Genomic DNA, 25,000 nt, shown 5'->3' with positions numbered 1-25,000 from the left:
AGGTTCTCAACATGCTCAGGAAGACCTGATACCACAAACAGACTGGCCCTAAGGTTCTCAACATGCTCAGGAAGTCCTGATACCACAAACAGACTGGCCCTAAGGTTCTCAACATGCTCAGGAAGACCTGATACCACAAACAGACTGGCCCTAAGGTTCTCAACATGCTCAGGAAGACCTGATACCACAAACAGACTGGCCCTAAGGTTCTCAACATGCTCAGGAAGACCTGATACCACAAACAGACTGGCCCTAAGGTTCTCAACATGCTCAGGAAGACCTGATACCACAAACAGACTGGCCCTAAGGTTCTCAACATGCTCAGGAAGACCTGATACCACAAACAGACTGGCACTAAGGTTCTCAACATGCTCAGGAAGTCCTGATACCACAAACAGACTGGCCCTAAGGTTCTCAACATGCTCAGGAAGACCTGATACCACAAACAGACTGGCCCTAAGGTTCTCAACATGCTCAGGAAGACCTGATACCACAAACAGACTGGCCCTAAGGTTCTCAACATGCTCAGGAAGACCTGATACCACAAACAGACTGGCACTAAGGTTCTCAACATGCTCAGGAAGACCTGATACCACAAACAGACTGGCACTAAGGTTCTCAACATGCTCAGGAAGTCCTGATACCACAAACAGACTGGCCCTAAGGTTCTCAACATGCTCAGGAAGACTACTAGTCAGGGAAAGCAGGGGTCACACAGGACTATTATAGAGAGGTCAGAGGTCAGGCCTGAAAAACAAGGATGTAATTGTGAGTGAAGACTAAAAAAATGTAGTCACTGAATGACCCCGAGCTCTTACTGATATATATCAAGGTTACAAAGCCATGACCCCGAGCTCTTACTGATATATATCAAGGTTACAAAGCCTTGACCCCGAGCTCTTACTGATACATATCAAGGTTACAAAGCCTTGACCCCGAGCTCTTACTGATATATATCAAGGTTACAAAGCCTTGACCCCGAGCTCTTACTGATACATATCAAGGTTACAAAGCCTTGGATGGTTTAACTTTACGACACAACAAACTGTCCCCTGTCTGTAATGATCACAGAGAAGGAATAGGAGTATAAATGTGCAGAGAGAGAAGTAAATACTAAACACTCATGTGCCATGTGAGGGTGAGAACCATACGTCTACAAAATGGAGCCAGTAGATGCCTAGTTTTGACCGCGACCTGCACTAAACTGAGAGGTTTTACAGATATTTACATTGTAGTCATTTTTAGCGGGATGCTCTTATGCCACAACACATTCAACTAAAGGTCAAACAGATCTCTGAGCGATATCACCAAGCAGCTCAAACAAAGGAATTAGTCAAGAGTATAACCAAGGACTAAATCTTTATTTCAACACAAAAAACTAAAACATACATTCAAACTTTTAACAAAGTACCCAAAACCGACACAAAATAATATCCATATATAATTGATGGTCTCCAATATAAAACAAAATTATATTGACACACATATTTTTCAAGAGTGTGAAGTTGGCATGGTGATATAAACAGGAAGTTGTTAAAACTGCCCACATTAGGGGTGAAAACAAGGAAACCACTCTGTTAATTAACATCATGGATGCATCTCAAAACGGCCATCCTATTCCTTATATTAGTGCACTATTGTTAACAAGGGCCCATAGGTCTTTGGTCAAAAGTAGGGCACTATTGTTAACAAGGGCCCATAGGTCTTTGGTCAAAAGTAGTGCACTATTGTTAACAAGGGCCCATAGGTCTTTGGTCAAAAGTAGTGCACTATATAGGGAATAGGGTGCCATTTGGGACTCAAGCAATATGCAGTATCTAGTCTACTTCATGATTGTCTGAGGAGAAACAATATCAAACACAAAAGCACAAAACAAAATAAGAAAATAGCTGTAAGACATTTCCAGTCATGACGCCGTCATTCATTTTAGCATTAAATACTTTTTTTTTCTCCTTTTTTAATTTTTTTTTTTTTTAAAACAACATCGCTAAAAACTATTTCAGGTCTTCTACCACTGTTTCAGGATTGTGTTCACGTTTTCTGTGTTCTTTTACATCTATCCAATAGTCCTATAATGTCATCTATAATGACCGTGTTCAGTGCAATCTATTGACATCATGTTCACGTGGGAAGAACGTGAATCATCATATAATAATTTGGAGTTTTACATTAAAAGTTTTGAATGATATACAAAGTGGAAGGGAAACCTATAAAACAAGTTGACATTTACTAATACATAAAATACAAATGTACAAAAAAAACGGACGCATTACACGTGGAGAATGCGAGGTATCCCACACGCCAGTTGAACGATAGCCTTGTACCATTCACCGACTGAAACGTGGTGGTAGAGCTACGAGGTATGTGTTTTGTATATGTCTGTGACCCAGTGTGAATATGTCTCTCTACGGTCTATGGATGCAGTCCTATACTGTCCCAATGTCCTACATGATCAATCTTCAAATTATTTTTATGAAACGACATGCAGAACCTCTCGTCTGGTAACATGAAAGGTGATTTAGATAGCAGACTCTGAAGTGGAACACGCCTGCCACCGTTTTGCGTTGCTTTCTCTATCAAACATCCGTCCACAGCAACAGTCACAACAACCAGACATTTCGACCCGTTTTAAATGAATAACTGTTTAGATCGTTGTCATTGGATACTTGGTATCCTAGTAACCACAAACTGGGATTTAAAAAAAACCTTGCTAAAGATCCAACTAAAATATAAAATAATGGCTGCAATGACCCCTAAGGGGGGATAGCGTTCCACCTAGATAAAAAACTATGTTTGACAAGTCCTGTGATTAATGCTATTTCAAATAGTTAATATGTCTTGGTGCAATATGAAAGAACGTCACCGTGAAATCTAAACAAGGACGGGACTGGAAAACGAAATGTTTGTCAAACAGACACAAACTCTCCTTGTTAGGCACATAAGTGTTTTTTTGATCTCAGCTAAAACAGAACATCTCTAGTTAGCTAACGGTCAAGAGACTATATGGTACAACAGCAGTGTCAAACACCGTGGAACCAGATTACCATTTAAACTAATTACTATTCTTTGTGTGTATTTAAATTTTTATAGCACAGCATGACATTTTGGTTCAAAGTGGTCCTGACCTATGTCGCTTAATTATGACATCACATGATACCCCGGTAAATCATTGGTGGAATGTAATTGGCTGTTTGCCTGTTGGGTTCTGTCTGTGGTTGGTTGTGAAGTTGTGAGGTAGAGAACTGATTGGCAGATAAGGATTGCATGTTGTAGAAGTGTTGCATCTGTAGGGTTGTGTCTCCATTTCAGAGGTAGAGGGTAGCACTTTCTCCTCACACAAGAAACTGAGAAAGTGAACGAGGTGAGACTGAACGTTACGCCCTGAGCCTGTAAATCCATTATGGTGTCAGTGTGTGTGATGCTATGGCTCTTCATAGGCTGAGGCCTTGTCCTTCAACAGATCCAAACACAGGTGACAGCTCCAGCTCCCTAGAGAGAGAGAGAGAGAGATGTAGAGAGGAGGGGGGAACAGAGAGAGGAGGAGGGGGAGATGTAGAGAGGAGGGGGGAGAGAGAGAGATGTAGAGAGGAGGGGGGAACAGAGAGAGGAGGAGGGGGAGATGTAGAGAGGAGGGGGGGAGAGAGAGAGGAGGAAGGGGGAGATGTAGAGAGGAGGGGGAGAAAGAGAGAGATGTAGAGAGGCGGGGGGAGAAAGAGAGAGGAGGGGGGAGAGAGAGATGTAGAGAGGAGGGGGGAGAGAGAGATGTAGAGAGGGGGATGGAGAGAGAGATGTAGAGAGGGGGGTGGAGAGAGAGAGATGTAGAGGGGGGGGGGAACAGAGAGATGAGGAGGGGGGAGATGTAGAGAGGAGGGGGGGAGAGAGAGAGAGAGAGATGTAGAGAGGCGGGGGGAGAAAGAGAGAGGAGGGGGAGAGAGAGAGATGTAGAGAGGAGGGGGGAGAGAGAGATGGGGAGAGAGATGTAGAGAGGGGGATGGAGAGAGAGATGTAGAGAGGAGGGGGGGAGAGAGAGAGATGTAGAGAGGGGGGAGAGAGAGAGGAGGGTAGGAGAGAGAGAGAGATGTAGAGAGAGAAGGAGGGGGGAGAGAGAGCGATGTAGAGAGGGGGAGAGAGAGAGAGCGATGTAGAGAGGAGGGGGGAGAGAGCGATATTGAGAGGGGGGAGAGAGAGAGAGAGCGATGTAGAGAGGAGGAGGGGAGAGAGAGAGAGCGATGTAGAGAGGAGGGGGGAGAGAGCGATATTGAGAGGGGGGAGAGAGAGAGAGAGCGATGTAGAGAGGAGGGGGGAGAGAGAGAGAGCGATGTAGAGAGGAGGGGGGAGAGAGAGAGAGGGGGGAGAGGAGGGGGGAGAGAAGAGGGGGGAGAGAAGAGGGGGGAGAGAAGAGGGGGGAGAGAAGAGGGGGGAGAGAAGAGGGGGGAGAGAGAGAGAGAGGGGGGAGAGAAGAGGGGGGAGAGATGTGAGTCAAGACACTTGATCTTCTTGTTGTGGACAGGAAGTGCAACGTTCTGTTCATGTGCTGGTAGTTGTTAGTTCTGTGCCTCTGTTTAATGTCTCGACGTTTAAAAACATTGTTCCGGAACTCTCTGCCACACTCCAAGTCTCCCGGTGAGACTGTACGTCAGGCCAACAGAGAGACTGTGTGTATTAACACTGAGCTGTGTGTCCTGTCCTACTATCAGTCTGTATACTGTATACTACACCGTCTAGTCCTACTATCAGTCTGTATACTGTATACTACACCGTCTAGTCCTACTATCAGTCTGTATACTGTATACTACACCGTCCTGTCCTACTATCAGTCTGTATACTGTATACTACACCGTCCAGTCCTACTATCAGTCTGTATAATGTATACTACACCGTCCTGTCCTACTATCAGTCTGTATACTGTATACTACACCGTCCTGTCCTACTATCAGTCTGTATAATGTATACTACACCGTCCTGTCCTACTATCAGTCTGTATAATGTATACTACACCGTCCAGTCCTACTATCAGTCTGTATACTACACTGTCCAGTCCTACTATCAGTCTGTATACTGTATACTACACCGTCCAGTCCTACTATCAGTCTGCATAATGTATACTACACCGTCCAGTCCTACTATCAGTCTGTATACTACACCGTCTAGTCCTACTATCAGTCTGTATACTGTATACTACACCGTCCTGTCCTACTATCAGTCTGTATAATGTATACTACACCGTCCAGTCCTACTATCAGTCTGTATAATGTATACTACACCGTCCAGTCCTACTATCAGTCTGTATACTGTATACTACACCGTCCAGTCCTACTATCAGTCTGTATACTGTATACTACACCGTCCAGTCCTACTATCAGTCTGTATAATAGATACTACACCGTCCAGTTCTACTATCAGTCTGTATAATGTATACTACACCGTCCTGTCCTACTATCAATCTGTATACTACACCGTCCAGTCCTACTATCAGTCTGTATACTGTATACTACACCGTCCAGTCCTACTATCAATCTGTATACTACACCGTCCAGTCCTACTATCAGTCTGTATACTGTATACTACACCGTCCTGTCCTACTATCAGTCTGTATAATGTATACTACACCGTCCTGTCCTACTATCAGTCTGTATACTGTATACTACACCGTCCTGTCCTACTATCAGTCTGTATACTGTATACTACACCGTCCTGTCCTACTATCAGTCTGTATACTGTATACTACACCGTCCTGTCCTACTATCAGTCTGTATAATGTATACTACACCGTCCAGTCCTACTATCAGTCTGTATAATGTATACTACACCGTCTAGTCCTACTATCAGTCTGTATACTGTATACTACACCGTCCAGTCCTACTATCAGTCTGTATACTGTATACTACACCGTCCAGTCCTACTATCAGTCTGTATACTGTATACTACACCGTCCTGTCCTACTATCAGTCTGTATACTACACCGTCCAGTCCTACTATCAGTCTGTATAATGTATACTACACCGTCCTGTCCTACTATCAGTCTGTATACTACACCGTCCAGTCCTACTATCAGTCTGTATAATGTATACTACACCGTCTAGTCCTACTATCAGTCTGTATAATGTATACTACACCGTCCTGTCCTACTATCAGTCTGTATACTGTATACTACACCGTCCTGTCCTACTATCAGTCTGTATACTACACCGTCCAGTCCTACTATCAGTCTGTATAATGTATACTACACCGTCCTGTCCTACTATCAGTCTGTATACTACACCGTCCAGTCCTACTATCAGTCTGTATAATGTATACTACACCGTCTAGTCCTACTATCAGTCTGTATACTGTATACTACACCGTCCTGTCCTACTATCAGTCTGTATACTACACCGTCCAGTCCTACTATCAGTCTGTATACTGTATACTACACCGTCCAGTCCTACTATCAGTCTGTATAATGTATACTACACCGTCCTGTCCTACTATCAGTCTGTATACTACACCGTCCAGTCCTACTATCAGTCTGTATAATGTATACTACACCGTCCTGTCCTACTATCAGTCTGTATACTGTATACTACACCGTCCTGTCCTACTATCAGTCTGTATAATGTATACTACACCGTCCAGTCCTACTATCAGTCTGTATACTGTATACTACACCGTCCAGTCCTACTATCAGTCTGTATACTGTATACTACACCGTCCTGTCCTACTATCAGTCTGTATACTACACCGTCCAGTCCTACTATCAGTCTGTATACTGTATACTACACCGTCCTGTCCTACTATCAGTCTGTATACTGTATACTACACCGTCCTGTCCTACTATCAGTCTGTATACTACACCGTCCAGTCCTACTATCAGTCTGTATACTGTATACTACACCAGTCCTACTATCAGTCTGTATAATGTATACTACACCGTCCAGTCCTACTATCAGTCTGTATACTACACCGTCCAGTCCTACTATCAGTCTGTATACTACACCGTCCTGTCCTACTATCAGTCTGTATACTGTATACTACACCGTCCAGTCCTACTATCAGTCTGTATACTGTATACTACACCGTCCTGTCCTATTATCAGTCTGTATACTACACCGTCCAGTCCTACTATCAGTCTGTATAATGTATACTACACCGTCCTGTCCTACTATCAGTCTGTATACTACACCGTCCAGTCCTACTATCAGTCTGTATACTGTATACTACACCAGTCCTACTATCAGTCTGTATAATGTATACTACACCGTCCAGTCCTACTATCAGTCTGTATACTACACCGTCCAGTCCTACTATCAGTCTCTATACTACACCGTCCAGTCCTACTATCAGTCTGTATAATGTATACTACACCGTCCAGTCCTACTATCAGTCTGTATACTACACCGTCCAGTCCTACTATCAGTCTGTATACTACACCGTCCAGTCCTACTATCAGTCTGTATACTGTATACTACACTGTCCTGTCCTACTATCAGTCTGTATACTGTATACTACACCGTCCTGTCCTACTATCAGTCTGTATACTACACCGTCCAGTCCTACTATCAGTCTGTATACTACACCGTCCAGTCCTACTATCAGTCTGTATACTACACCGTCCAGTCCTACTATCAGTCTGTATACTGTATACTACACCGTCTAGTCCTACTATCAGTCTGTATACTGTATACTACACCGTCTAGTCCTACTATCAGTCTGTATACTACACCGTCCAGTCCTACTATCAGTCTGTATACTGTATACTACACCGTCCTGTCCTACTATCAGTCTGTATACTACACCGTCCAGTCCTACTATCAGTCTGTATAATGTATACTACACCGTACAGTCCTACTATCAGTCTGTATACTGTATACTACACCGTCCTGTCCTACTATCAGTCTGTATACTGTATACTACACCGTCCAGTCCTACTATCAGTCTGTATACTACACCGTCCAGTCCTACTATCAGTCTGTATACTACACCGTCCAGTCCTACTATCAGTCTGTATACTGTATACTACACCGTCCTGTCCTACTATCAGTCTGTATAATAGATACTACACCGTCCTGTCCTACTATCAGTCTGTATACTGTATACTACACCGTCCAGTCCTACTATCAGTCTGTATACTGTATACTACACCGTCCAGTCCTACTATCAGTCTGTATAATGTATACTACACCGTCCTGTCCTACTATCAGTCTGTATACTACACCGTCCAGTCCTACTATCAGTCTGTATACTGTATACTACACCGTCCAGTCCTACTATCAGTCTGTATAATGTATACTACACCGTCCAGTGGTCTTACCTTCAGGAGGTTTGGTCATGGGGGGTTTCAGACAGTACATGTGGTATCCTCTGTCACAGTCGTCACAGAACAACAGCTGATCCTACAGGGACAAACACACAATGTTAACTCACTTCTCAAGATAGTGGTAACTGACACAGGGTGATAACAGACACAATGTGGTAACTGACACATGGTGATAACTGACACATGGTGATAACAGACACAGTGTGGTAACTGACACAGACCGGTAACTGACACAGGGTGGTAACTGACACAGTGTGGTAACTGACACAATGTGGTAACAGATACAGGGTGATAACAGACACAGGGTGGTAACTGACACAATGTGGTATCAGACACAGGGTGATAACAGACACAGGGTGACAACTGACACATGGCGATAACTGACACGGGGTGATAACAGACACAGGGTGACAACTGACACATGGCGATAACTGACACGGGGTGATAACAGACACAGGGTGATAACAGATACAGGGTGGTAACAGACACAGGGTGATAACAGACACAGGGTGATAACAGACACAGGGTGGTAACAGACACAGGGTGATAACAGACACAGGTGATAACAGACACATGGTGGCAACAGACACAGGGTGATAACAGACACAGGGTGGTAACTGAAGCGGGGTGGTAACCGAAGCAGGGTGGCAACGGACACAATGTGGTAACTGACACAATGTGGTAACTGACACAGGGTGGCAACTGACATAATGTGGTAACTGACACAGGGTGGCAACTGACACAATGTGGCAACTGACACAATGTGGCAACTGACATAATGTGGCAACTGACATAATGTGGCAACTGACATAGGGTGGCAACTGACACAATGTGGCAACTGACATAATGTGGCAACTGACACAATGTGGTAACTGACACAATGTGGTAACTGACACAGGGTGGCAACTGACACAATGTGGTAACTGACACAATGTGGTAACTGACACAATGTGGTAACTGACATAATGTGGCAACTGACACAATGTGGTAACTGACACAATGTGGTAACTGACACAGGGTGGTAACTGACACAGGGTGGCAACTGACACAATGTGGCAACTGACATAATGTGGCAACTGACACAATGTGGTAACTGACACAATGTGGTAACTGACACAGGGTGGTAACTGACACAGGGTGGCAACTGACACAATGTGGCAACTGACATAATGTGGCAACTGACACAATGTGGTAACTGACACAATGTGGCAACTGACACAATGTGGTAACTGACACAGGGTGGTAACTGACACAGGGTGGCAACTGACACAATGTGGCAACTGACACAATGTGGTAACTGACACAATGTGGCAACTGACACAATGTGGTAACTGACACAGGGTGGTAACTGACACAGGGTGGTAACTGACACAGGGTGGTAACTGACACAGGGTGGTAACTGACACAATGTGGTAACTGACACAATGTGTTAACTGAAGCAGGGTGGTAACTGACACAATGTGTTAACTGAAGCAGGGTGGTAACTGACACAAGGTGGTAACTGAAGCAGGATGGTAACTGACACAGGGTGGTAACTGAAGCAGGATGGTAACTGACACAGGGTGGTAACTGAAGCAGGGTGATACCTGACACAACACCACATCACAGACATAATACAACTGACACAGAGTGGTAACTGAAGCAGGGTGGTAACTGAAGCAGGGTGGTAACTGACACAGGGTGGTAACTGAAGCAGGGTGGTAACTGAAGCAGGGTGATACCTGACACAACACCACATCACAGACATAATACAACTGACACAATGCTAAATCCCTTCCACTGTGAACTGACATAATGCCTCTCGAGACAATGGTAGCCCACTGAGCTAAAGGCTAGGTAGTTATGGGAGCTAACTAGAGTCTCCAGTCTTAAGGAGTATTGTGGGCCCAGAGCAGAGAGTCTCAGAGTAGGCACACTTTGAATACAGGCACAGGTCTAGGAACGGTTATTCATCGCACTTACGTCGTTCTCGGAGGTGCCGCAGAGACTGCAGGACTTGCACTCGATGCACTGCCACTGGTAGGTCTTCACTGCCGTCATCATGTTGTCTGTGAACTGCAGACAGGTAGGGTGGCCTGGGGAGGGAGGGAGGAAGGAAGGAAGGAAGGAGGGAGGGAGAGAGGGAGGGAGGGAAGGAGGGAAGGAGGGAGAGAAGGAAGGAAGGAAGGAAGGAAGGAAGGAAGGAAGGAAGGAAGGAAGGAAGGAAGGAAGGAAGGAAGGGAGGGAGGGAGGGAGGAAGGAGGGAGAGAGGGAAGGAAGGAAGGAAGGAAGGAAGGAAGGAAGGAAGGAAGGAAGGAAGGAAGGAAGGAAGGAAGGAAAGGAGGGAGATAGGGAGGGAGGGAGGAAGGAAGGAAGGAAGGAAGGAAGGGAGGGAGGGAGGGAGGGAGGAAGGAAGGAAGGAAGGAAGGAAGGAAGGAAGGAAGGAAGGAAGGAAGGAAGGAAGGAAGGAAGGAAGGAAGGAAGGGATGGAGGAAGGAAGGAAGGAAGGGAGGGAAGGAAGGAAGGGAGGGAGGGAGGGAGGGAAGGAGGGAGAAAGAGACAGATGACTCATTTACATTACAACTCAATGCAGAAACACACAACAGCTCTGATTTGTTTTATAAACTGCAATAATGGTCAATAAGTTCTACTATATGTTAAATGAATAAAGCAAAAATAGGTATCTGTTTCTCTCCTCAGTCATTCATAAGTCTATGACAAGTTGTGGCTAAAATCACAATACAAAAATACACAAAAATGTTTCTGACTTAGGTATATAGCAGGCTTGTGACTGGCCTACTTTACTATAATGGAGTTGTCACAATAACACACGTTACCCATTCATAAAACCACAATAACACACGTTACCCATTCATAAAACCACAATAACACACGTTACCCATTCATAAAACCACAATAACACACGTTACCCATTCATAAAACCACAATAACACACGTTACCCATTCATAAAACCACAATAACACACGTTACCCATTCATAAAACCACAAGTGAGTTCTCATCAGCGTCAATGGGATATCAATGAGCCATACATGAGCCATAAGCACTCATCTCTCTGAAACCAAACAGTCCTGGCAGAGACAATCATTGGACCGGGCATGCAACCAACTCTCTCATACCGGGCTTTATTGGGAAACGTGTTTACATCGCCAAAGTAAGTGAAATAAACAAACAAAAGTGAAAAGAAACTAAATGTGATACGTACAGTGTTTTTAACAATGTGTAAATAGTTGTAGTATGAATACTAGGGGAAGTAAACAGATAAATATTGGTTGTATTTACAATGTTGTTTGTTCTTCACTGGTTGCCCTGTGTTAATGGTAACGGGTCAAAGATCTTACCGCTGTGATGTCACATTGCCGTATTTCGCCTAACAGATATGGGAGTTTATTAATGTTTGATTTATTTTCAAATTCTTTGTGGGTCTGTGTAATCTGAGGGAAATATGTGTTTCTAATATGGTCATGCATTTGGCAGGAGGTTAGGAAGTGCAGCTCAGTTTCCACCTCATTTTGTGGGCAGTGTGCACATAGCCTGTCTTCTCTTGAGAGCCATGTCTGCCTACGGCGACCTTTCTCAATAGCAAGGCTATGCTCACTGAGTCTGTACATAGTCAAAGCGTTCCTTAAATTTGGGTCAGTCACAATGGTCAGGTATTCTGCCACTGTGTACTCTCTGTTTAGGGCCAAATAGCATTCTAGTTTGCTCAGTTTTTTTGGTTGATTCTATCTAGTGTTTCAAATAGTTATCTTTTTGTTTTCTCATAATTTGGTTGGGTCTAATTGTGTTGCTGTCCTGAGGCTCTGTGGGGTCTGTGAACAGAGCCCCAGAACCAGCTGGCTGAGGGGTCTCTTCGCTAGGTTCATCTCTCTGTAGGTGAGGGCTTTGTGGTGGAAAGTGTGGGCATCGCTTCCTTTTAGGTGGTTGTAGAATTGAACTATTTTCTGGATGTTGATAATTAGCGGGTATCGGCCTAATTCTGCTCTGCATTATTTGGGGTTTTGCATTGTACATGAAGGATATTTTTGCAGAATTATGGGCTACATCATGACAGTCAGTCTCTATCCTGGCTACGTCATGACAGTCAGTCTCTATCCTGGCTACGTCATGACAGTCAGTCTCTGTCCTGGCTAGGTCATGACAGTCAGTCTCTGTCCTGGCTAGGTCATGACAGTCAGTCTCTTTCCTGGCTACGTCATGACAGTCAATCTCTGTCCTGGCTAGGTCATGACAGTCAATCTTTGTCCTGGCTACGTCATGATAGTCAATCTCTGTCCTGGCTAGGTCATGACAGTCAGTCTCTGTCCTGGCTAGGTCATGACAGTCAATCTCTGTTATTTAATTTATTAATCTGTTAATTATTAAATCCATGTTATACAGAACAGCACTGGCTATTCTCCTTCAGAGGAAAAACAAGAAAAGCTCCAAGAAAAAGCTCTCTCAAACAGCAACAGATGCCTTGATGTCTATCCTTGCTCTCAAGAGTTTGTTTTGTAGAAAAATAACATTCCCTAACTTATTCAAAGTGCTATCTACAAAAAGTAAAAAAAAACACAAAAAGGAGCTGCAGTTTTTCTGCAAAGAATTTTGCTTTTCAAGAAAAAGAGTTCTGTCTCAGCACCGATTGTCTTCATCGTCGGAAAACAAAAATGTCCTCCAGCTTCGACGTCCTCAAAGCCATAAGAGGTTGACTCGCTTCGACGTCCTCAAAGCCATAAGAGGTTGACTCGCTTCGACGTCCTCAAAGCCATAAGAGGTTGACTCGCTTTCGGACGCGTCGCAGAACAACTCCTCGAGAACGCTCGTCTTCTTTCCTGTCTTCCTGCTCCCACCTGTCTTCCTGCTCCCACCTGCCTTCCTGCTCCCACCTGTCTTCCTGCTCCCACCTGTCTTCCTGCTCCCACCTGCCTTCCTGCTCCCATCTGTCTTCCTGCTCCCACCTGTCTTCCTGCTCCCACCTGTCTTCCTGCTCCCACCTGTCTTCGTGCTCCCACCTGTCTTCCTGCTCCCACCTGCCTTCCTGCTCCCATCTGTCTTCCTGCTCCCACCTGTCTTCCTGCTCCCACCTGCCTTCCTGCTCCCATCTGTCTTCCTGCTCCCACCTGTCTTCCTGCTCCCACCTGCCTTCCTGCTCCCATCTGTCTTCCTGCTCCCACCTGTCTTCCTGCTCCCACCTGCCTTCCTGCTCCCACCTGTCTTCCTGCTCCCACCTGCCTTCCTGCTCCCATCTGTCTTCCTGCTCCCATCTGTCTTCCTGCTCCCATCTGTCTTCCTGCTCCCACCTGTCTTCCTGCTCCCACCTGCCTTCCTGCTCCCATCTGTCTTCCTGCTCCCATCTGTCTTCGCTCCCCCACGGCCCTGGCCAGCTGGCGTGAATATATCAGCCAGGTGAGCAAAGCAACAATCAACTGAAAAAGTTCCCTGACATGAACTGTGTGTGAGTTGTGAGCTATGAGTTTGAAATGAGCAATCACTCTGAATTGATGAAAAGGTAGAGAGGCCTTTCTGATTGTGAATTAAATACCTCCACCCCTCAGCCTATTTACAGGCCTATTTACAGTCCTGGATTCCAGTCTTCTATCAAGCATTAGGGTTGTGTTGCTGATTATGTTCACAAGCTCATGTAGCATGGAGGAAAGTAGCTGAGTGAACCCTATCAATAATCATTTACTAAAGAACACAACACAGCTAGCGCAGAGAGAGCTAACTACCAGAAGGCTCATCGACAAGACAATGACAATCACCACTATTGAATCAAACAAACTCCCTTGGTAGGAAGAAACCTTGAGAGGAACCAGACTGTAGAGGGAACGGCCACTCACCAACCCACCCATCCTTCTGGCCAACACAAACACATCACCGATCCTTCTGGCCAACACAAACACATCACCCATCCTTTCGGCCAACACAAACACATCACCCATCCTTTCGGCCAACACAAACACATCACCCATCCTTTCGGCCAACACAAACACATCACCCATCCTTTCGGCCAACACAAACACATCACCCATCCTCCCGGCCAACACAAACACATCACCCATCCTTTCGGCCAACAGAAACACATCACCCATTCTTCCGGCCAACACATCACCCATTCTTCCGGCCAACACAAACACATCACCCATCCTGGGGGTCTCTGTTTCCTTACTGTTCACGACTGAACAGAGAAGATATGATACAACCCTGGTCTACTACTGTTCAGTGATTTCATTTCTAATCGGTTTATTGGAATCAAAGTAATATAGGTTAAACATGACTTTCTCTAACACTAGACTGAAGTCATCCTTGGCTATATTACACTGTGTAATATTAGAAGAATATATTTACAGTTTTAAGTGTGGGTCATCTCTAGTCATGAAGGACACAGCTTGGCCTTCCTACAGTACGTACAGCTCTGCTGAAACAGAGACACGCAGCAGTGCAGTCTGTAGAGCAGTCTATAGTGCAGTCTGTAGTGCAGTCTGTAGTGCAGTCTATAGTGCAGTCTGTAGTGCAGTCTGTAGTGCAGTCTGTAGAGCAGTCTGTAGAGCAGTCTACTCACCGGAGCGTCCGCAGTCAGAGCAGGACACCAGCTCCTCAGCCTGGCCAGTCTTCCTGTTGGAGTCAGAGTCTCCCAGACAGAAGTCACAGTAGTCGTTAGGGATGATGGAGCCGTCTGCCGCCCTCTGAGCTGTATGGAAACACAAATTATAGATGACTATACAGTATCTCATCATTAGGAACGATGGAACCGTCTACCGCCCTCTGAGCTGTACAGGAGTAGGATATATATGATATATATATATACATATATATACACACAGTGAGTGTACAAAACATTAGGAACATATATAGTGTGTGTATATATATATATATACGCAGTACCAGTCAAAAGTTTGGACACACCTACTCATTCAAGGGTTTTTCTTTTTACTATTTTCTACATTGTAGAATAATAGTGAAGACATCAAAACTATGAAATAACACATATGGAGTCATGTAGTAACCAAATAAGTGTAAAACAAATCAAATTATATATTTTATTTTCTTCAAAAAGTAGCCACCCTTTGCCTTGATGACAGCTTTGTGGAATAAGTCAAGGGGTATGAATACTTCCTGAAGGCCACTGTACACAGTACGAGGAGTAACTAGACATGTATCTATCTGTATAGGCCTTTCTGAGATGTAGAGCATCTATATGTAACATTAGGACAGACGGACAAGAAGACAGATGAGAATTCGAGGCAGCATTCCAAATGATATCCTATTCCTGATGTATTGTTGTCTCTGCCATCTTGCCCTTTGTGCTGTTCTCTGAGCCCAACAATGTTTGTACCCGGTTTTGTGCTGCTGCCATGTTGTGTTGCTGCCATGTTGTGTTGATGTCTTAGGTCTCTCTTTATGTAGTGTTGTCTTTCTTGTCGTGATGTGGGATTTGTCCTATATTATTATTTAATCTATTTTTTATTTTTAATCCCAGGCCCCCGTCCCTGCAGGAGGCCTTTTGAATTTTGGTAGGCTGTCATTGTAAATAAGAATTTGTTCTTAACTGACTTGCCAAGTTAAATAAAGGTTAAATAAAACAAATTCCTTATCTAGTACACTCCATTCAACAGTGGTATGTCAGAGATAATACACTCCATTCAACAGTGGTATGTCAGAGATAATACACTCCATTCAACAGTGGTATGGCAGAGATAATACACTCCATTCAACAGTGGTATGGCAGAGATAATACACTCCATTCAACAGTGGTATGTCAGAGATAATACACTCCATTCAACAGTGGTATGTCAGAGATAATACACTCCATTCAACAGTGGTATGCTATGTCAGAGATAATACACTCCATTCAACAGTGGTATGTCAGAGATAATACACTCCATTCAACAGTGGTATGCTATGTCAGAGATAATACACTCCATTCAACAGTGGTATGGCAGAGATAATACACTCCATTCAACAGTGGTATATCAGAGATAGTACACTCCATTCAACAGTGGTATGTCAGAGATAATATACTCCATTCAACAGTGGTATGGCAGAGATAATACACTCCATTCAACAGTGGTATGGCAGAGATAATACACTCCATTCGACAGTGGTATGGCAGAGATAATACACTCCATTCAACAGTGGTATGGCAGAGATAATACACTCCATTCAACAGTGGTATATCAGAGATAGTACACTCCATTCAACAGTGGTATGTCAGAGATAATACACTCCATTCAACAGTGGTATGGCAGAGATAATACACTCCATTCAACAGTGGTATGTCAGAGATAATACACTCCATTCAACAGTGGTATGTCAGAGATAATACACTCCATTCAACAGTGCTATGTCAGAGATAATACACTCCATTCAACAGTGGTATGCTATGTCAGAGATAATACACTCCATTCAACAGTGGTATATCAGAGATAGTACACTCCATTCAACAGTAGTATGCTAGGCCAGAGATAATACACTCCATTCAACAGTGGTATGTCAGAGATAATACACTCCATTCAACAGTGGTATGTCAGAGATAATACACTCCATTCAACAGTGGTATGTCAGAGATAATACACTCCATTCAACAGTGGTATGTCAGAGATAATACACTCCATTCAACAGTGCTATGTCAGAGATAATACACTCCATTCAACAGTGGTATGGCAGAGATAATACACTCCATTCAACAGTGGTATGGCAGAGATAATACACTCCATTCAACAGTGGTATGTCAGAGATAATACACTCCATTCAACAGTGGTATGTCAGAGATAATACACTCCATTCAACAGTGATATGCTATGTCAGAGATAATACACTCCATTCAACAGTGGTATGTCAGAGATAATACACTCCATTCAACAGTGGTATGTCAGAGATAATACACTCCATTCAACAGTGGTATGTCAGAGATAATACACTCCATTCAACAGTGGTATGGCAGAGATAATACACTCCATTCAACAGTGGTATGCTAGGTCAGAGATAATACACTCCATTCAACAGTGGTATTTTATGGCAGAGATAATACACTGCATTCAACAGTGGTATATCAGAGATAATACACTCCATTCAACAGTGGTATATCAGAGATAATACACTCCATTCAACAGTGGTATATCAGAGATAATAAACTCCATTCAACAGTGGTATATCAGAGATAATACACTCCATTCAACAGTGGTATGCTATGTCAGAGATAATACACTCCATTCAACAGTGGTATGCTAGGTCAGAGATAATAGGGTGTCATTCCATCATTAAGTTATAACCCTGTACTACTACTAAGCATGTAGTTTAAACCCTGGTCAGGTCTCTTACGTTTGTGGTTGTCTGGGTCTGGGTCTGGTCGGTGTGGTGGCGGGGTCGGTGGCATCTCTTCCTCCCTCTCCTCCTCCCCTTCCTCCTCTGCCAGGTGTGTGTGGGCGTAGTGGTAACTCAGGCCTGGGCGGTTCTTGTAGCGCTTGCCACAGACTGTAGAACACAGAAGCATTAGAATACATTAGAACCACAGAACATGAGGAAATTGTTTTGAAACGGAGGGAAACACTATGGTTCTAAACTGAAATCTCATTTTTATTTACCGTTTCAAAAAAAGTGTTTTGCTACTGTGTGCACTACTGAAGACGAGCCAGTTTTCAAGACAGAAGGACCAACCGTCAACAAAGTTCTCAATATCTTGTTGGGGAGGGCTTTTTCTGAAGAGGATTGACACTTCTATATATCTAACTAACAACAATACAAGGGAACGTATTTAGCCGCACATTCCTACTAAGATAGTAGCCTATGTTCCCTTAACAACGTCTTTATGAAAGGACTCCCTAGAAAGACACAGCACTGTAAAAAAATGAATATGTGGGGAAATGGTAACCACTCTGAGAACACTGTTGAGAATGTTGTTTTCTAACACAGGTTAGGTTGTCTGTAATACCCAGAAACCACAGTGACAGTGGGTTAGGTTGTCTGGTAACATCACAGTGACAGGTTGTCTGGTAACATCACAGTGACAGCAGGTTAGGTTGTCTGGTAACATCACAGTGACAGGTTGTCTGGTAACATCACAGTGACAGCAGGTTAGGTTGTCTGGTAACATCACAGTGACAGCAGGTTAGGTTGTCTGGTAACATCACAGTGACAGGTTGTCTGGTAACATCACAGTGACAGCAGGTTAGGTTGTCTGGTAACATCACAGTGACAGCAGGTTAGGTTGTCTGGTAACATCACAGTGACAGCAGGTTAGGTTGTCTGGTAACATCGCAGTGACAGTAGGTTAGGTTGTCTGGTAACATCGCAGTGACAGTAGGTTAGGTTGTCTGGTAACATCACAGTGACAGCAGGTTAGGTTGTCTGGTAACATCACAGTGACAGGTTGTCTGGTAACATCACAGTGACAGCAGGTTAGGTTGTCTGGTAACATCACAGTGACAGGTTGTCTGGTAACATCACAGTGACAGCAGGTTAGGTTGTCTGGTAACATCACAGTGACAGCAGGTTAGGTTGTCTGGTAACATCATAGTGACAGCAGGTTAGGTTGTCTGGTAACATCACAGTGACAGCAGGTTAGGTTGTCTGGTAACATCGCAGTGACAGTAGGTTAGGTTGTCTGGTAACATCGCAGTGACAGTAGGTTAGGTTGTCTGGTAACATCGCAGTGACAGTAGGTTAGGTTGTCTGGTAACATCATAGTGACAGCAGGTTAGGTTGTCTGGTAACATCATAGTGACAGCAGGTTAGGTTGTCTGGTAACATCACAGTGACAGGTTGTCTGGTAACATCACAGTGACAGCAGGTTAGGTTGTCTGGTAACATCACAGTGACAGCAGGTTAGGTTGTCTGGTAACATCACAGTGACAGCAGGTTAGGTTGTCTGGTAACATCACAGTGACAGCAGGTTAGGTTGTCTGGTAACATCACAGTGACAGCAGGTTAGGTTGTCTGGTAACATCACAGTGACAGCAGGTTAGGTTGTCTGGTAACATCACAGTGACAGCGGGTTAGGTTGTCTGGTAACATCACAGTGACAGCAGGTTAGGTTGTCTGGTAACATCACAGTGACAGCAGGTTAGGTTGTCTGGTAACATCTCAGTGACAGCGGGTTAGGTTGTCTGTAATACCCAGAAACCACAGTGACAGCGGGTTAGGTTGTCTGTAATACCCAGAAACCACAGTGACAGCGGGTTAGGTTGTCTGTAATACCCAGAAACCATAGTGACAGCGGGTTAGGTTGTCTGGTAACATCTCAGTGACAGTGGGTTAGGTTGTCTGTAATACCCAGAAACCACAGTGACAGCGGGTTAGGTTGTCTGCAATACCCAGAAACCACAGTGACAGCGGGTTAGGTTGTCTGTAATACCCAGAAACCACAGTGACAGCGGGTTAGGTTGTCTGTAATACCCAGAAACCATAGTGACAGCGGGTTAGGTTGTCTGTAATACCCAGAAACGACAGTGACAGCAGGTTAGGTTGTCTGTAATACCCAGAAACCATAGTGACAGCGGGTTAGGTTGTCTGTGATACCCAGAAACCACAGTGACAGCAGGTTAGGTTGTCTGTAATACCCAGAAACCACAGTGACAGTGGGTTAGGTTGTCTGTAATACCCAGAAACCACAGTGACAGCAGGTTAGGTTGTCTGTGATACTCAGAAACCATAGTGACAGCGGGTTAGGTTGTCTGTGATACTCAGAAACCATAGTGACAGAGGGTTAGGTTGTCTGTGATACTCAGAAACCATAGTGACAGAGGGTTAGGTTGTCTGTGACAGCATCGTTACAACACTACAGAAACCTGCGTTAGCTCAGCTGATGCTCAAAGATCATTCTTCCCCAGCAACTTGATAACAAACCAGCAGACGCCGTAAAGTTATGTTAGCGCCATGCAAGCTTGCTTTGGTCTAAGAATCAAGAATCGTATGCTTATGCAATTAGTAAGCATCATAGCGATAGATTGCTTAGATTGGCTTAGCTGGTAGCCAGATGCATTTCTACTTTATCCTTGGCTAGTGTTAGCCAAAGCAGAAACAGAAAGATAGCCAGGGCCCCATTCAGGAGGGTGCAACATAGAAACATATTGTATAGACCTAACATCCTTCTATATTCTACATTTAAAAATAAGCATATCTGTTCCCCCGCCTGGATGTGGTGTAACTGTGTACCCGTCTGAACGTGACCCAGGCTAGCTCAAATCAAACAAACCCCATTAGTCCCTGGTCTCGTCGTTAGAGAGAAGCCACACAGAGAAAAGAAGCCACGCATATCCAGATACCTGAGTCGGCAGTTTTTGAGTTATGCTTTTGTTTGTTTCTGTCTGGAAAGGAAGGAACACAGAGCACATGAAAAGAACAAAGAACAAAGAAAGAAAGAAAAATAAGAAAAATAAAGAGTTTCAATTCAAAGAGGCTATAATATCTCATGACATGAGTACCAGTTCCTCCCATGTTTTCATTTAGGTAGAAGTAGCATGCTATGCTACGTCCGACATGCTAGAGAGGGAACAGGGCTTCTCTCACCCCAAGGAAAGTCAAATAAGGTAATTGATCTGAAGCTACACTATATATACACAAAAGTATGTGGACACCACTTCAAATTAGTGGATTTCGGCTATTTCAGCCACACCCGTTGCTGACAGGTGTATAAAATCGAGCACACAGCCATGACATCTCCATAGACAAACATTGGCCCGTCCTGAAGAGCTCAGTGACTTTCAACGTGGCAGGATGGCACCTTTCCAACAAGTCAGTTTGTCAAATTTCTGCCTTGCTAGAGCTGCACCGGTCAACTGTAAGTGCTGTTACTGTGAAGTGGAAACGTCTAGGAGCAACAATGGCTCAGCCGCAAAGTGGTAGGCCACACAAACTCAAAGAATGGGACCGCTGAGTGCTGAAGCGCCTAGCGTGTAAATATGGTTCGTCCTCGGTTGCAACACTCACTACCGAGTTCCAAACTGCCTCTGGAAGCAACGTCAGCACAATAACTGTTCGTCGGGAGCTTCCTGAAATGGGTTTCCGTGGCAGAGCAGCCGCACACAAGCCTCAGATCACCACGCGCAAAATGCCACGTGTCGGCTGGAGTGGGGTAAAGCTCGTCGCCATTGGAAACACGTTCTCTGGAGTGAGGAATCACGCTTCAACATCAGGCAGTCCGACGGACATCTTAACGCTACAGCACACAATGAAATTCTAGAAGATTCTGTGCTTCCAAACTTTGTGGCAACAGTTTGGGGAAGGCCCTTTCCTTGTTTCAGCAAGACAATGCAACCGTGCACAAAGCGAAGTCCATACCAAAATGGTTTGTTGAGATCGGTGTGGAAGAACTTGACTGGCGTGCACAGAGCCCTGACCTCAACCCCATCAGACACCTTTGGGATGAATTGGAACGCAGACTACGAGCCAGGCCTAATCGAGCCAGGCCAACATCGGTGCCCGACCTCACTAATGCTCTTGTGGCTGAATGGAAGCAAGTCCCTGCAGCAATGTTTCAACATCTAGTGGAAAGCCTTCCCAGAAGAGTGGAGGCTGTTATAGCAGCAAAGGAAGGACCAACTCCATATTAACGCCCATGATTTTGGAATGAGATGTTAGACGAGCAGGTGTCCACATACTTTTGGTCATGTAGTGTATCTTAGGCAGCTGACCATGTCCAGATAATAGTACAACAATAAGACCTAATAACAAACAATAACAGGTCATTTCCTCTTAGAAGTGGGATTCAGAAAAGTTCGATTCAATCCGTAGCTTTCTGACATCGTTTGCGACCGCGGGGAACATTAATCATGCCATTAAGCAGATCTTCAGCACTACGGATTGAATTGAGCTCAAAAAGTTTTGACTCAAAATTTGGATTTACATAAGTGGCAATAATATTTCCGATCAGGAACCAGCTACTCTGGTCTCAGCCTGTCATCAATCTAACCCTGTTACCCGAAAAGACATCATTCACAATCTTACAGGAGATGTCTGTGGTTGTATTTTGTCTTACTGTCGCAGACGTAAGGTTTATCCACATCATCGTTGGTGGCAGCTTCTGTCCTCCTGCGACTGGACCCTCTGCCCTGTTAAGACAAATACATGATGTCACACCACACTAGACCTCTTTCGCTCTCTCTCTTTGCCAAAGCAAGTGAAATAGATAATAAATACAAGTGAAATTAATAATATAAAGTGAACAGAAAATATTACACGCACAAAAGTTCCAAAAAGAATAAAATACATTTCAAATAAATATAGGTTGTATTTACAAAGGTGTTTGTTCTTCACTGGTTGCCCTTTTTTTGTGGCAACAGGTCACAAATCTTGCTACTGTGATGGCACACTGTGGTATTTCACCCAGTAGATATGGGAGTTTATCAAAATTGGGTATGTTTTCGAATTCTTTGTGGGTCTGTGTAATCTGAGGGAAATATGTGTCTTTAATATGGTCATATATTTGGCAGGTTAGGAAGTGCAGCTCAGTTGCCACCTCATTTTATGGGCAGTGTGCACATAGCCTGTCTTCTCTTGACAGCCAGGTCTGCCTACGGCGGCCTTTCTCAATAGCAAGGCTATGCTCACTGAGTCTGTACATAGTCAAAGCTTTCCTTAAGTTTGGGTCAGTCACAGTGGTCAGGTATTCTGTCACTGTGTACTCTCTGTTTAGGGCCAAATAGCATTCTAGTTTGCTCAGTTTTTTTGTTAATTCTTTCCAATGTGTCAAGTAATTATCTTTTTGTTTTATCATGATTTGGTTGGGCCTAATTGTGCTATTGTCCTGGGGCTCTGTGGGGTCTGTTTGTGAACAGAGCCCCAGGACCAGCTTGCTTAGGGGACTCTTCTCCACGTTAATCTTGGTAGGTGATGGCTTTATTATGGAAGGTTTGGGAATTGCTTCCTTTTAGGTGGTTGTAGAATTTAACGTCTCGTCTGGATTTTGATAATTAACAGGTATCGGCCTAATTCTGCTCTGCATGCATTATTTGGTGTTTTACATTGTACACGGACCCCTCAAAACCATAAAGGGCAATGAGTTCTATAACTGATTCAAGTATTTTTTTGCCAGATCCTAATTGGTATGTTGAATTTGATGTTCCTTTTGATGTCGTAGAAGACCCTTCTCTGAGACTCCCTCACCCTTCCTTTCCTCTGCTTCCTCTTCGGAGTGTCCACTTCAAAGTCCTCATCGTCATGGAAACCGTCCCCATTCTCGTCTGCTTCCAAGACCCTCTATAGACGAGTAACACAGGAGGGAGGGGGAAGGGGTAAGGACCGGGGGGGAGGAGAAATCAGAAAAAGGGGCAGAAGGTGAGAGGAGAGAAAGTAGATATTTGACACAATTCACACATCAGGAATTCTCTGCGTTTCCATCATGACAGTCGAAAGTGTGATCTTATAATGTAAAGAAATGTAAAGTTATTGTATTTGGCTGCATGCTATGCCAATAAGGCCCATCTACTGTTTCCCCTTTGTGTGTCTCCTCTCTCTTGCCGTTACCTGTATCTCCAGAAGGGTCTCGTCCTCCTTGATGATGTCTTTCTTCTTCTCCAGTAGCCCCTCCCCTCTGAGCAGGGTCTCCAGAGCTGTGGCCTCTCCTGGGGAGGGCTCCTTCTTAGGGGCCAGCTCTGCCTCTGGGGGAGAGAGAGAGAATAATTGACTATTGTATAAACCAAGCACACATCTTCCCAGGCGAACACTATAGTGATATAAACAGTGCCTTATGTTTTGGTTATATTAGCGGTTAGCCAGCCCAGCACTGACACCTCTGAGCTCTGTGTGTGTGTGGCTAATTAAATCAAATTGTATTTGTAACATACACACTTTACAGCAGGTATAAATGTGTGCCAGCATCACTCAGTTAAATTACCATAAGACAGCTTCCTCAGCTGCTCTGCGTGCGTGTGTGTGTGTGTGTGTGTGTGTGTGTGTGTGTGTGTGTGTGTGTGTGTGTGTGTGTGTGTGTGTGTGTGTGTGTGTGTGTGTGTGTGTGTGTGTGTGTGTGAGAGTGAGAGAGATCATAGAGCACCAATGCCCAGTCTCCTTCCCAATGCTGTTTCTTATTGGTCTAAACCAAGGGGGGTCGTGTCAGAGTCAGAAACAATAAAACATGAAATACACCAGGTTCAGGGGATAAAAGAGGGATGAGGGGAGAGGAGGAGAGGTCTGGCTGTTTTCTTTACTCTGTTTATTTTTCATCGCCGCCACCAGAGGTCAAGGTCTCAGACCTCCTCCCCCTCTTCCTCTCCCTCTTCTTCTAACCTCCCTCCTCTTCTTCTAACCTCCCTCCTCCCTCTAACCTCCCTCCTCCCCCCTTCTTCTTACCCTCCTCCCCTCTTCTTCTAACTCCTCCTCTCCCCCTCTTCTTCTAACCTCCTCCTCCCCCTCTTCTTCTAACCTCCCTCCTCCTCCTTTTCTTCTAACCCCCCCCCTCTTCTTCTAACCTCCCTCCCCCCTCTTCTTCTAACCTCCTCCTCCCCCTCTTCTTCTTACCTCCTCCTCCCCCTCTTCTTCTAACCTCCCTCCTCCCCCTCTTCTTCTAACCTCCTCCTCCCCCTCTTCTTCTAACCTCCCCCCTCTTCTTCTAACCCTCCTCCCCCTCTTCTTCTAACCTCCTCCTCCTCCCCCTCTTCTTCTAACCTCCTCCTCCCCCTCTTCTTCTAACCTCCCTCCTCCTCCTCTCTCTTCTAACCTCCCCCCCTCTTCTTCTAACCTCCTCCTCCCCCTCTTCCTCTAACCTCCCCCCTCAACCCCCCCCAGC

At 44.6% G+C, this 25,000-nt stretch overlaps 1 protein-coding gene across 1 annotated transcript in view; it reads right to left on the bottom strand.

Moving 5' to 3' along the window:
* Positions 1-1,340: 1,340 nt before the first annotated feature.
* dpf3 (D4, zinc and double PHD fingers, family 3) overlaps positions 1,341-25,000 on the bottom strand; it is a 57,989-nt gene continuing 34,329 nt past the window's right edge. The window contains exons 4-11 of the mRNA XM_038984801.1: positions 23,740-23,873; positions 23,380-23,472; positions 22,253-22,325; positions 17,599-17,751; positions 14,840-14,968; positions 10,259-10,371; positions 8,291-8,372; positions 1,341-3,489 (exon numbers count right to left, since the gene is read on the bottom strand). Coding sequence (XP_038840729.1) covers positions 3,422-3,489; positions 8,291-8,372; positions 10,259-10,371; positions 14,840-14,968; positions 17,599-17,751; positions 22,253-22,325; positions 23,380-23,472; positions 23,740-23,873 — 845 coding nt within the window. The 3' untranslated portion in view covers positions 1,341-3,421. The remainder of the gene's footprint in view (positions 3,490-8,290; positions 8,373-10,258; positions 10,372-14,839; positions 14,969-17,598; positions 17,752-22,252; positions 22,326-23,379; positions 23,473-23,739; positions 23,874-25,000) is intronic.

The sequence above is a fragment of the Salvelinus namaycush genome, unplaced genomic scaffold (assembly GCF_016432855.1).
Source record: "Salvelinus namaycush isolate Seneca unplaced genomic scaffold, SaNama_1.0 Scaffold267, whole genome shotgun sequence".
Classification (NCBI taxonomy): Eukaryota; Metazoa; Chordata; class Actinopteri; order Salmoniformes; family Salmonidae; genus Salvelinus; species Salvelinus namaycush.
Note: the sequence above shows the minus strand (reverse complement) of the source record. Positions and strands in the feature narration are given on the sequence as shown.